The sequence below is a fragment of the Asparagus officinalis genome, chromosome 8 (assembly GCF_001876935.1).
Source record: "Asparagus officinalis chromosome 8, Aspof.V1, whole genome shotgun sequence".
NCBI classification, from domain to species: domain Eukaryota; kingdom Viridiplantae; phylum Streptophyta; class Magnoliopsida; order Asparagales; family Asparagaceae; genus Asparagus; species Asparagus officinalis.
Window position 1 is genome coordinate 114,699,529 of NC_033801.1, and position 15,021 is coordinate 114,714,549.

At 36.3% G+C, this 15,021-nt stretch overlaps 1 protein-coding gene across 3 annotated transcripts; it reads left to right on the top strand.

Moving 5' to 3' along the window:
- Positions 1,779–10,357, top strand: LOC109819577 (uncharacterized WD repeat-containing protein C343.04c-like). Of its 3 annotated transcripts, none has more exons than XM_020385336.1 (6): positions 1,779–1,986; positions 3,256–4,117; positions 4,785–4,790; positions 5,471–5,572; positions 6,161–6,790; positions 9,915–10,357. In XM_020385336.1, the coding sequence occupies exons 2-6, from the start codon at positions 3,323–3,325 to the stop codon at positions 10,146–10,148; spliced, it is 1,767 nt and encodes a 588-aa protein (XP_020240925.1). In that variant the 5' UTR covers positions 1,779–1,986; positions 3,256–3,322; the 3' UTR covers positions 10,149–10,357. The 3 variants fall into 3 exon arrangements, with proteins under 3 accessions (XP_020240925.1, XP_020240927.1, XP_020240926.1); XM_020385337.1 differs by having other exon boundaries at positions 1,972–2,084; XM_020385338.1 differs by lacking the exon at positions 4,785–4,790 and having other exon boundaries at positions 1,780–1,986.

Sequence of the window (15,021 nt, forward strand, 5' to 3'; positions counted from 1 at the left end):
GAGACTGTTGGCTCCCGCTGTGATCACCAGTGTGTTTGGTTCAAACGTTGCCTTTTTCATTATCATTGAACCTATTACAACTATTTATCGATTACAAGTTCAAAAAAATAGAAATTTTGATATTTTTATAAGATCTTCTTACACAATAAAAATTAAATATTACAACTTTATCAAAAAATATACGAAAACTATTTATTAGTCTCTATTTGTGTGGATCTTTGCATGTGCCGGGGTTTATCCGTGGACCACCTCGGATCAGATCCGGTTGACAGAAGATTGATTAAAGCTCTTACTTCACAAAAAAGTAATCGTTGAAGTGATAATCTCGACCAAGTGAGATTACGACTCTTCTCGAGATCAAGACCAAGCCTGATCTCAAGGAATGGGGGGGGACGTACCTCAGATCCTTCGAAACGCTTATTCTTTATGCCGGAGTTCGTGAAAATCTGCTAGCCTCTCTCAAATTCGTCAGAACCTCATCCTAGCTCATCTGAAATTCGTGGCTCCCTTCAGAACTCCTCTTATGAGGGTGCTAGGGGTGTATTTATAGGCTTTAAATGTCGTGTTTGTGGATAAGAATGTCATATTTGTGGATAGGGTCGAAGAACAACCTTTATTATCCGTTTAAATGGGTTTTTGGTTGTGTAACAGTTTCCACACATTTAAGGATGACCCCACATGTTTATGGATGACCCCAAGGATTTCTAGAAGCCAATCTTATCGGAAAACACGTCCGGAGCTGACCTGTGCGCGAGTCACTTCGACTAGAAGCCAATCTTATCGGAAAACACGTCCGGAGCTGACCTGTGCGCGAGTCACTTCGACTATCTCGTACATGTCCGAGATAGCTTGGACTGTCTCGGGTATTTTAGTATTAACTCTTTCGTCCGACCTCAGAATGAGATGATTCAAGATGCTTTGGAAATTTGACAAGGATACTCTACAACTTTTATCTTTTGAGATTCTTCAAATTCGAATCATATCATGGCCAAAATGTACGAGACACGATTGGTATCTCGCAGGTGCGAAATAGTCTGGACTATCTCGAGTGTTTTGGCTCTAACTTTCTCGTCCGACCTCGGAATGAGGTGATCCAAGGCGCATTAGAAAGCTCACGAAGATCTTTATAACCTCCCATGGGCAAGAAACCCATGGGATGAGCAAGACACGAGTGGTACTTACTCCTTTGTGGATGAAACGTAACCCCAGGTCGAGTCGCTTCTTCGTTATTGTATCATCCCGTTGATTTGTATGCTTTATCAACTCGCTTCGTGCGTTTGTTAGCTTCTCTATTATATCAGATAATCCTTCTTGATTCGGATAATGACGTTCATCGTCTCGAGCTACGTGCGGGAACCCATAGGAAATTTTTAACGCCTACAGTGTCATGTATTTTTTTGACTTGAATCACATGATTGAACGTCCTTCGGGCTTTAAACAAAATGCCTTGAGACATTAGCAACCTAACTACTAATATATAAGAGGTATAATACTTGTGGTTAGAGAGCATATTCCATGGGCTTATCCTTGGTAACAAACGCGTCTCACCAAAGAAAAGAATTTTGTTAATGCATGGGCTTATGCCCTTCTACTTGTACACACATTACATGAAACTCTGTTACGTCAAGTAATAAAAGATCTGACAATTAGATTGCGGGAAACCTCTACAAACTATACGTGGATATATACTATACTTTTTTTACTAATTCTCCCCGAAATTTCAAGAATAATTCTCTCTAATATTATAGCCAAAGGCCTGCATATTTTGCTAATGGGCTCTCTTTTATTTCTCTTTCCTCTGGCGTAGCCTCATCTCCTCTTTGCTTGCTGTACAGGCTTAAACACACCGACCCACTTCTCAGAATCTATTTTATATCCTTGAACACAATTCTCTCTCTTCTCTCTCTCCTCCCCTCTCAGAGCCAAGAGTTGATAATTGATCAACCCATTTGAATCGCTTCCAAATTTCCCCATTTTAGAATCTGGGTGAGCCTTGATTTGGCATATCTTTGGCTAATTTGGAGTTTTTGTAGTTAGTCCCATAGATTCCCTAAAAATCCCATTTCTTGATAATTAGCTTGAAGGTTAGAACTTTGGTAATCTTTTACATATTCTATCTATTGTGGCCCTGATTGCTGGTATTGGATTTAGATTCTTATATTGATCGCTTTGATTGTTACGTAGTGAAGTTCCCCCCTTTTGGGGATTTGGGATTTAATTGATGTCATCTGTGTGAATGGGTTTTTGAAATTATCTATCTTAGATAGAAAATTGAAGGCATGATCACCAAGATACAGTGCATTATCTGAAGGAGTTTTGTCATATTTTGAATACTATGAGTGGTGTCAGTGGCATTGTTATCTTGATCACTTTGTGATTTCTGGCATTGTGTGTAGATTGAATTGTAATACTAGTTCTAGTTTCTCTTTGAATTATTTATGCTCTATTGGTACTATTAGTTTGCATATTCGTTGCAGTTGAATTCTTTAGCAAGAAAAAATGCAGGAGCAAGATATGAAAATGTGATTCGCAAGCCCCTTATCTTTTCCCTTTTATTGTGCTGAAAATAATCCTCAGCTCTATCTATTTTAAGATTGTACTAATCTTCTTGAGTAGGTTTAAGATATGGAAATGTATAAACCTTTGTCCTTTATCACATTCTTATTTCTTGCCTATACCTATGGTCTGTTCTGTTTAATGAAAATGGAGATGAGAAACTATTTTTTTAAGTCAAATGTTTGGTGCGTGTGGGAAAATACAAGAATGTGATAACTTGCAACTTCCCTATTAATGGTAAAATGGTAGAATGTCCTTAGACGTTTGCTTCATAGGGTTTCTTCAATGAAGAAGAATACAAGTCATTCAATTGCTACCTGTAGTGAATTTTATTCCCATGGTTAAGGACAGATGGATTGTATATAAGGAATGCTTTACAAAGCGTGACTGCAAGTTGCAACTTGGACTAAAATTGTTTCTTAACAAAAGGGAGAAAAGTGAAACCTTCATTTGTTATAAATTTATAATCTTGAGCAATCTTTGAAGTATGGGGATTGACTTGAAAACCTTCATATTACATAGTGGGAACTATTATATTTCTCTTTTTGCAGAAAACTTCCTGCAGTTTGTTTATCAGTAACTATTTCTGAGGTTCTGGTTAATTTTCTCTTCTTTTCCCTTCTGTATTGACTAATTTGAGCTAGATTTAGTCTTCCAGTCGTTTACTTGCTTTACACTCTAACGTTGAATTTACTATAGGTGTTCTCGTCGTTGATAACAACTAACTTGTAGTGTGGCCATATATATGGGCTGACTGTGGCATTTCATGGGAGGTGTAGACGATGAAGAACCACCCTCAAAACGTGTAAAATCATCCTCGCTAGACTTGGGGAGCCTCTCGAATAACTCAACTCTCCCACAGCCCATCATTCCTTTGGGAGGATCAATGGCCAGACCGTTACCATCCCAAGGGAAAGAAGACACTATTGGTACTAGAGGAGTTATTAAAAAAGTTGAATTTGTTAGGATCATAACCAAGACTCTTTATTCTCTTGGCTATGGCAAAAGTGGATCTGCATTAGAGGAAGAATCAGGAATAGACTTACATTCTCCTACAGTGAATCTCTTTAGGAATCATGTGCTTAATGGAAAGTGGGATGAAAGTGTGGTCACTTTGCGAAAAATGGGACTCACAGATGAAAATGTTCTGACGTCTGCGGCTTTTCTAATATTGGAACATAAGTTCTTTGAACTTTTGGAAAGTGACAGAGTCATGGATGCATTGAAGACATTGAGAAATGAGATTACTCCTCTTAATATAAACAAAAAGCGCATCCATGAGCTTTCCAGTTGTATTGTTTCTCCTTCACAGCGCGTCTTACTTGGTTTTGCTAATTTGGGTATTGATACATCAAATTCACGGTTGAAGCTTCTGGAGGAATTGCAGAAATTATTTCCTCCCACTGTTATGATACCTGAGAGGAGGTTAGAGCATTTGGTTGAACAGGCTCTCAATGTGCAACGAGAAGCTTGCTATTTTCACAATTCTCTGGATAAGTCATTATCGTTGTACACCGATCATCAATGTGGGAAAGATCAAATTCCTTCTCGGACAATTCAGGTTAGATATATTGCTGCTTTATTTTACTAAAAAGTTTTTTTTTTCATGATGCATAGATATGTAAAAGCAGTTATTTCTACCGCCAATCTTCTTGCCATCTCAAGCATAATAGCCAATATAGCTATGTACTTCTCTCTTTGAAGTCTCTAAGCCTTGGGTCTTAATCATGGACGAACTACTATCATTTGCTTACTATTAGAAAGTAGGGTAAACATTGTTAGTTAAGTCATGCGAAACAACTGGGTCAAATACAGGATATTTTACAGCAAAAGAAATCAGCCATGATAACTTTTTTGGTAGTTTAAATTGTATTTCTAACCTAATTACACTTGTAATTTTCATATAGGCGTAAGGGTTTGTTTCATCTGTACACAGTTTTTAAGGTTGGCTGCTGGAAAAATGATGAAACCTTTGCTCCTTATTGTGATCATGTGGGCATTAGCAAACGAATAAGACATTAAGGATGGCACAATCAGATTTTCTGCATGTCAAATGCTTGCTTTCTTTTTAACTTCGATTTATGTTTCCTTCTCTTTGATATTTCTCGTTTGATGCCTAATTTTGTGTTTGGCCATGTAAATTTTTTCCTGTTGTAGCTGAGTTTTGTGTCTAATCAAGTACCTTAGTAGATGCTAACTGTCATTCTTTTTATTTTTTCTCGCTCAAGATACAGGTATGACAACTTCCGCTTTGGAAGCTAAAAGAGCTGTGAACTATTGTATTTTGAAGGGCTTTTAGCAGTATATATGATGCTAATTTGCGGTTAGGACACGCAGATTGTCACTATTATGCTTCCGCGTTCAAATCTTAAGTATTCCAATGAGGAGAATAGTGTTAAGATTTGGAATATATAATGTATTAAGGTATTAAGTTTTATAATTCAGTCCATCTATAACGACAATATTAATGTATGAAGCTTGATGTGGAATCTTTCTAATGAAGTATCTTGCAGTTTAATGGCAATCACAAGAAAAGCATCTATCAGAGTGTTGGTTAGTTATGGTGGATAATATGGTACCTTTGCTATCCAATCCTCTATGGAAGAGTTCAATAGTGTAAGCTGGTAAATGGTGGGAAAATTTAGTGTAACAGATCCATAGTAGATAATATTTCACCGTTTAGCATTTAAGTGATTTTATGCATCATCCAGTGTGGTTCTATTTATGATTAAAGGATAAGGATAAAGTCTTGCAGATGTTTTTCTTTGTGACATGATGGTCGATCATACCCTTTTTCCTTGATTTAATAAATGTTCATTATTTATCTGAAGTTCAGCATTTTGTCTATTGAAAAGATCCCTTTACATTTGTTTCGAAGCTTTCCATTAACTAATCTCGTTGTTGAATGGAACAGGTATTGCAGTCACACAAAAATGAAGTTTGGTACCTACAGTTCTCAAATACTGGGAAATATTTAGCATCTTCTTCTAAAGATAAATCTGCAATCATATGGGAGGTAATTCTATTGTTTGGTTGTTTATTGGAAATGTCTTTGTATGCCTTTGTTTGATGATCTTATTGCCAATTGGCCTGTCTCTGCATCTTATTTATAGTCAATTTATAACTGAATTTATGTTGATCATGGACTTCATGGCAATGCTCAGATTTCATGTTTGTTTATGTTATAATTAGCAGAACACTGGCTTTTAGGAGAGGTGCTAACTCTAATATTCACACTTTGTATTTTTCCCACTTGTTTTACCCCTTTAAAAATTGAGCTATTTCTAGCTCCTTTATCTGTTATCTTAACCCTATTTTTCTTTATCTTTCTTATCCAATTTGTGGATCTAATTTCATGGTGAAAGTAGACAGCTGGTAATGATGCATGCGTTCACAGAAAATCTCTTATATATATTAGCTATTTTCTCTTTTCCTTTAATTTTTTAAAATATTAATTATTCTTCTCACCCCCTGTGCATGAATGATATAACTGGAGTACTTTCTTTTCTTTCATTATTAATGAAACTATTTTACATCTATTTTTTTTTAAAGCCCAGCATCCTGTTTGCTTATGCTAAGAAAAAAGCATCATGTCATATTTTAGGTTCACGAAAATGAGAAACTGACATTAAAACACATGCTGATTGGACATCAAAAACCTGTCCTCATGGTTGCCTGGAGCCCTGATGACCGCGAGCTTCTCACCTGTGGTATGGAAGAAGATGTCAGGCGATGGGATGTCGTTTCCGGAGAATGCCTTCACGTATACAAAAAAACTGGTCTCGGTTTTATCTCTTGCGGTTGGTTCCCAGATGGGGCCCGGTTTTTTACCGGCGTAACCGACAAGAGCATTTGCTTATGGGATCTTGCCGGTAAAGAGGTAGAAAATTGGAAAGGGCAGAGAGCAATTAAGACTTCAGACATGGCCATCACTAATGACGGAAAAAGGATCATAAGCATGTGTAAGGAAGCTACTATTCTTTTACTTGATAGGGAAGCAAAGCTTGAGAAAGTAATTGAAGAGGAGCAGACGGTTACTTCCTTTTCTGTGTCAGGAGATGATAGGTTTTTGCTAGTGAATCTTGTGAATCAGGAGATCCATCTCTGGAGCATTGCAGATGATCCACAGCTTGTTATGAGATATAAAGGTCATAAGCGCAGTAGGTTCTTGATAAGATCTTGTTTTGGAGGGTGTGAGCAGGCTTTTATAGCTAGTGGAAGTGAAGATTCACAGGTACAGATTGAAAATAGTTCATTTTCATTTTGTTTTTGTTCCCTTCTATGATTTTTGATTTAGTTGTTGAATTTATCAAAATAGCGCTGGGAAAAATTTTCTTCAGTAATATGTTCTTTTACGATCTTAAATGGAAAGAGCATAGTTAAAAACCACTAGGGAGCTTACAAAATTCAAGGAAAATATTCTAATTGTAGGATTTATTGAAAGCAGGTGCCTTTAAGTTGTAGTTTTGTCACAGGATTTTTTGTTTGTGCCTTTGAAAGCTGCAACTCATGTTTCTTTCTATTTATTTTTAAAATTTTAGTAGAACTCTCTCAATACAAATTTATATATCAAGATATATTTTTTTAAATCTTAGATTGATGTTGCATTGATAAGATGGTGCTTGCTTAGGATAACAAACTAATGAAATGAATCATGCATGTTGTATTTTAATAATTCACTTGTTCTCTTCCTCTGCCTAGAATTTTAACTAGTTTGGATCCAATGATGAAAATATGTATTGTAGTCCAAATAAACCTTAAGCTTTCTAATTCCTCTAAAGTATCTTGGGTCACAGTAAACCATCAATTACTTATTTAAGTACACAGCCTGAATTTATGTCAGATAATCAGAGTCAAAATTTATTACCTGTACATCTAAATAGATCCCTACTATGTTTCAGTTACCACCCTGCTTTCTGTTGTTCCTGTTTCTCTGGCCGGCCCCCCCCCCCCACTTCTGAAATTGAACATGCCGCTTTTTCTTTTCTCGCTTAGTTTCTTATTTTGTGTGTGTTCACTGCTGTGCATGTGCATGCTTTGCTTGTGGTGTGTGCTTGTCAGCAAGCCTTCTTGTTTTCTTCTGTTCAATAACCTTCAGAATAATTTTTATTCGTTTAATAAGCAACAATTTCTTAAGTTGTGCCTCTTTTATGACCGTGAATGGATTTCATGTGTGAAGAAGAGCGTTTAGGGTACGGTAAGAGAAACGCCTACGGATCGCATGAAGCAGATCATCAACGCTCATTTGCTTTTATCATCGTCGTCGTCATCATCATTATTAATTTTTTATCCCACAATGCGGGCAACTTGTATAAAAGTATTTTGTTGGTCTAATTTTACCTAACTTAATCTCTCACTTTTAATTTGTGATCTAATTTGTTGTGGTGTTGGGTTGCCAAATTGGTGATACAAGAAATAAGTTAAGAGCTATAAATGACTGATTGATTTCATGAGTCTGATCCTTTTCATTGTGTTTAGCTCTATTGGTTTGCCTTTTCTTAATAAATCTTAAGATTTCTTGACAGATTCATTTGTCGTTTTTGAAGATTAGTATATCAATTTGAAATCTGCAGTTTAAATTTTGTTTTTATAGTTTGATGTCATTGTGTTGCGAATGATGATTATTTGTAGTTAGTTATAATTGTCATCTATATTTCTTTAAATGTACGAACTTCAGTGCTTTCTTTTTTGTAGTAAAAGGTGACAGTTCCAATTATGAAATCTTTAACATGGTATGTCTTCCTGTGTGTGTCTGTATATCTCATACATGCTCACAAATATGCATGTATAGTAATTGAAATACCCTAGTGAATGTTCCATGTTTTCAAATACCAATCCGATTTACTCCATACCACTGTTTTAAATATCGGCCGATAATCGATATTATCGGTCGAGTTATCGGATTTGGGAGCTCTCCGCTAGGATAAATTGGATTTTTAATCGGTTATCGTTTTTGTAGGTTTATCGGCGTTATCGGCACTTATCGGCCGATAAGTAAGACTTTTTTATCGGGATTATCGGGATTATCGGCCCATTTTGACTAACATTATATTTTTTTAAGGCTATGATGCAACTTTCGTTTTTTACAATTTGTTAGTGATTCTAAACATGATGATTTACATTTTGGTATGTTTATATTTCATTAAGCATGATTAGGTTACATTTTTTAATTGTTATATTATATATACACATCATCCAATATATCACTCCGATAAATACTACTTATCCCCGATATATCCCCGATTTCCGCTATCCGATAAGGATTTTGACCGTCCGATAAATCCCTGATAACCGATATTTAAAACCTTGCTCCATACTACGCACTGTAAAGGAACGATCTCGTTAGCAAACTGGTACTGCCAGCCAAAGCATAACTAGGTTTGAGCTCTGTGGTTCTGTCATATATTTAATTGTTTACCTCCCCAAAGGAAATTAGGTGCATGTATGTTTACTCGTTTTTTGTTGCATTCCGTGTAGATGTTTGAGATTATTATATATACTAATAATATATACTATATATATATATAAGTTATCATATATATATATATATATATATATATATATATATGAGAATATGGGTATGCTTGGTACGAAGCACAAAAAATATGCTTGTTTGAGGTGTCCATCTCCCTGCACTATTCAAGATGTTGGAGCACATATTCACCATGTGGTAATGAGTGATGGGAATGTGACACATTGCACTCCAGGCACAAAATTTATGCCTTGGTACCAAGCATACCTATCTCTCCTTTCCTCTCTCTCTCTCATCTCTCTCTACTATATATATAATATATATATATATATATATATAGCATTTTAGTGCAGAATCACACTCTCTTGTAGAGATGTCACAATATAAGAAAGTAGAAAACGCAATTGATTTTTTTTACCTCAAATGGTGATCTATCTGTCTCTCTGTCTTCTGCTTATTGGATTGTCTTGAATGGAATTATTTATTGCTGCTTCCATCTTGCTTGAAGTTCTTGTTATGATCCCCATCCACTGTCTGAGTTGAGGCCGAGATAATGGGTCTTTTGGTAGAGTTAAGTTTAGTGGAACCATCAATGAGTTTCTATTATAGTTGGCATTATAAGGACAAGATGATGAATGCACTCATAATCGTCCTTGTGTAGTTGTGCGTTCATTTTTCTCTTTGCATATACCTAGTAAAAGATGATATCTGTCTTGTGTGGATTAATATCTAGCATCATTTATCTGATACTTCAAAACTAAGCTCTTGTGTGTACTAACATCTAACGTCATTATCCGATACTTCAAATCTAAACAGTAAACTAACCCTTGTCCCTAATTCTTTTTTATGTTTTTTAATGTGAAATTGAGAATCCATTTTGTCTCAGGTATATATATGGCATCGAGCCACTGGGGATCTCATAGAGGCTCTACCAGGCCACACCGGAGCAGTAAACTGTGTCAGCTGGAATCCAAAGAACCCTCACATGCTTGCATCAGCCAGCGACGACCACACCATCAGAATCTGGGGTCTCAATACTATCAACAACAACAAACTGAAGCGCAAGGAAGCTTACAGCAATGGCGTCAGCCATCAGTGCAACGGGAATAGCAAGTGCTAGAGATATCATATCTCTGGGGGAGGGGGGATATTTCTTAAAATTGCCCTTTTCCCTTGATCAGTTCTCCAGTTGTTTTTGTAAATAAATCCTTATCCTTTGTTCTCTCTTTTACCTTTCTTTTCTTCTACCTTGGAAGCAAAACTTTGTAGGATGTTTGAATGTTGAAATATGCTTATAGACCATTGAACTTGATTATTTTGTTTGGTTTACTGGTTTTATCATCTTTCCCAAAAACAAAGGCAGGATGAGTTTGGTTCTGCTGCGCAGCTGAGAAGTGAATGCAAGCCAAACGAACATATTTGCTTGAACAGGTTTGATTATGTAGGGTCCAAATCTGTTGGAGGGATGGGATATTATGAAATTGATTGCTGGTAAATGTCGTATGGTTAATTATCAATTAGATTGTTCCATCACTCTAATGCTTTACGTCGATTGACATGGTAGGTTTCGTTCATGCGACATCATAATAAAAGGTCATGATCATTCGACACAAATGATTTCTTCCTATGAACATGAATATTTGTGACGTGTCAGTAACTTTTATTGGATAATTATATTGCATTTAATATATTATTCTTGAAATATTAACTTGTAACATATTGAGAAAACTTAATGCTTAAAAATAAATGAAAATATGCAATGCAAATTTGACAGAAAGCATTCGAAGTGATTAGTGATCAAATTAGTGTTTGATTACATAATCGATAATCCAAACAATTAAAAATCTAAAGATACGAACAATCAATTAAGAAATAAATAAAATATGTCGAAGTCGTGATGATACTCGCAATATGGTTCACGTTAGAAGTCGTTGTTGTATCAGCGCATGGACACGTTCAGTTGTTTTTTTCTTTTTTTCCCTCCCTTTCAGAAATTCTAAAGTTGCCTTCTGATCTTCAGCCGATTTTGATTAATATTTTGGGGATGGGATGATTGTTTGTGGTATGGGAAGGCTAATGGGCTGTTTGTTTCACCCTTTTATAGAAAAGGATTAGTATTTGGGGTCTGACAGTGGCAAAAGTGTAATTTATGAAATCTTTGTGAATCCTAATCTATAGTTTGGCTGGGGAAAAAATTTATGGATTACGAAATCCTTAAAGTTGCTACAATCTGCGTTTTTTCAAGAAACCCAAATGGGGGGGGAGGATTTGGGCGAGAAATCTGACATCTTTCTGGGGTTTTCGTTTTCTGATTCCTAATCCTCTCGATTTCGAACCCTAGCTCTGGAATCACAACTGGGCATTTCTTCTCCCGCCTCTCCCAAGTTCCTTCGCGCCTCCTCTCTCGTTGTTCTTCGATATTATTTGGGTTTCGGTTTGTGGATTTGCCCTAGATTTTGGGCTCGGCTTCTCCCGCGATCCGCTGTTCTTCGATATTATTCTTGGTTGGTTGGGTTTGTTGGTAACGACATCAATTTCTGGGTTTGCTGGCTGCTCTTCTCCCGCTGATCTTTGATATTGTTGTTGGGTTCTTCGGTTTGTGGATTTGCCCTAGATTTTGGGCTCGGCTTCTCCCGCGATCCGCTGTTCTTCGATATTGTTCTTGGTTGGTGGGGTTTGTTGGTAACGACATCAATTTCTGGGTTTGCTGGCTGTTCTTCTCCTGCTGATCTTTGATATTGTTGTTGGGTTCTTCGGTTTGCCGGTTGTTCCGTTCGGTGGGGTTTGTCGGTGATGACATCAATTTCTGAATTATTCCCTTCGCAACAGCTTGGCATCTGCAGGTATAAATCAATTTAACCCTTTTAATGTGATTATTTAATTGTGCTTGCTCTGATTAAAGTAACATTGGTAGTGGAATTATTGAATTTGGTATATGTTTAATTATTGAAACAAGGGTATTGTTCGGTGGTTGTTTCATTTGGTATATAGTTTATTACTGATTTTATTAGAATTATTTGTTAGTGGGGTTTCATTCGCAATTGCTTGGCATCTATTTGTCAGTGGGGTTTTGGTATATAGTTGATTAGTGAGCTTTGGTTCTCTGGGCTTGTTGTTGTTGTATTCCTTCAAATGACTAAACCATGGAATGAAAACCTTAATTATATTTGTTTGATCAGCGTGCATGCTTAGGGTGCAAAATATGAAATAGTTGTTTCACTACTTTATATATATTTGTGGATATGTAGATATATGGTTTTACGATTTTAATATTTTTATTAGTTATTTAATTATCTTTAGTTTCCAAACAATATTACTGTTAAGTTGTAAATATATGCTAATTTTACAATGGATTTAGATGGATAACGTAGATGAAGAACAATTGAAGAGGATGTGTGCTAATACAGCAAATTGAAGAGCTTGGGAATTTTATTATTGCTGAAAAATGAGAATGATGGGATTATTTGTGAGGCCTCAAGGTGAATTTATAGCCACCATGCCCCTGAAATAGCCGTTGCTACAGTGATTTGCCTAAGAATATTGAAATCTGTGTTTTTAGATCTGGAAATAGCCGTTGCTACAGTGTTTGCTGCTTGAAATCTGATTTTGGGGGCTTAAATCTGTTGCTATAGTGATTTTTAAATGTAAATTGAGATAGCCGTTGCTACAGTAACGATCCCAAGAAAAATATTCTTCTTGAACCAAACATGGTATTAGGAATTGGACCAATTCTATAAAAGTGAGATTACTAATCCTTTGGGTGAAACAAACATTGAAAGCCAAAAAAAGTGGGATTCCATAAAACTAAAACTTGTCCATAAATTTTTTATGGATTAGGTTGGAATCCATAAATTAAATAGGATTCCTAATACTATTCCTAGCCCTTGGTGAAACAAACAGCCCCTAAGGCGCTTACCTGTTTTATTCACTATTGATAAAGGTACATAAGCGAATTTTTCAAATCCGTTCAGGTATATGTAATGAAAATTGTTTTGATCCTTAAATGTATTCAAGGTCAATTTTAATGATCAAGAGATCTAAGCTTAACTTCTATGTGAACACATTAGTAAACCATTACTTGAGAAATTTATTACATTTAAATAGAGATGGTCATGAGCCGAGCTGGTTTAAGCCAGTGAACAAGCTTATCGGGTTTATGGCTAGTCCGATTTTAACCTCGGTCTGACTGGTCATAGTGAATCAGGCCTACCTCTATGATCTTGCGCATAGGTCTAGGCCAGGCTTGACCCATGACCTGCCTAAGTTCAGGCGAGACTTAATCTGCCCACAACACATGGATAGCTCGTGGGCCCACAATTTTTTTTTTTTTTCTATTTTTTTCTATTTTAGACTTGTTATGGTGTGTTCAGTCGCTAAAGTACGACCATTTGCTAGCTACGGACATGTGTCCCCCTTCATGTAGCGCTCAATCCAAATTGACGATCAAAACTGTCAAGGATCCCGACGTAGCCGATTCGTCGAGTCGACATCTCCTTATGTCAACACGAATGGCGGTACTTGCCAGTCATCTTGTCGAAGACGAACGAGCTCACTCGACTAGTTATTCAACGCCTCACGAGGTCAACTCGTAAGGCGTTACTTCTCGACGAAGCTAAAAGACGACTTCAGCCTCGAGTCTCTCCCACTGACAGCACGTCGGCATCGCATTTAATGCTTAGCAGGCGTATCATACCTCTAGCTCCGATAGTCTTCATGACTCATCGAACCACGTCAACACCGTCATGCCTCCAATCACGTCTCATTTAATGCTGAGGTGATCTCTTCTCTATTCGTCGATCGATGCGTGTAAAATAGGTGCTGACGCAACCGCCATCCCATACATCTTCACTGCATTCTGTGCTCGGTCGAAGTGCCTATTCCACCCTTCCATCACCACTATAAATAGAAGTACAATTCTCAACATAATGAGCTAGCAGCTTATAAATAGATGCACAATTCTCATCATAATAAGACTTTTGAACTTGACCTTCATTCTGACTTTTTAGAATATCTGCTAATTATACTGCACTACACACAAGAACTAACACAATTCTTCATTTCCCCACTCAAGTTCATCAGGTGACTTGATCGTCGCAAGTACAACAAGAGAACCAAGCCCCGTTCTCTCACAAGTTTCTATTTTGTGCAAGCTAAAAACTAAACTACCCAAAACATATTCGACACCGCTCATCAATCCCATCCCCAAAATATTTGACTGTTTGGTTAGCCATCATAACAAGACTATATTAAATTTGTTTTTATATTTATAAAATTAAATTAAGTTTATTTTTTTAACTATTTTAAACTTTTTATTTTAAATGAGAAATGCGATACACTACACAAACATAAACATCACAAAAGAAACATCACCCACACACAGATCACTTTTTAGCATCCCCTGGTCTAATCCCTCGTGCGCAATTCTGGCAGATATGAAAATCGATTAATTATACAATGCATACAGTTTTCATAATAAAGACTCTGATCATGTAACATATTATTACTCTTATTTTTATTCAAAATAGATTTAACATATTATTACTCCTATTTTTATTCAAAACAGATAACATTGTCATCTATAGGATTTTTTTTAATAAACCATCTCACATTCTAAACTTTTGTACTGCTATTTAAATCAAGAATAATTTTTCAAAACAGCCCCATTTAGAGTTTTTTTTTCAAAATCAACCGGTTTTTTTTTTATTTATCAAAACCGACCCGATTTTGTGATTAACCGGTTAATCACCTTCCTAAATAGTCGGGGTTGACAACCCCGACTATTTAGGACCTTAATTTTTAGTGTAAGGCCTCTAATTAGGGTTTAATACCCTCCTAAATAGTCGGGGTTAGCAACCCCGACTATTTAGAATGGTAATCACAAAATCAGGTCGGTTTTGATAAATAAAGAAAAAACCGGTCGATTTTGAAAAATAAAACTCTAAAAAGGTCTGTTTTGAAAAATTGTTCTTAAATCAAAACTCGAGGAAGAAAAA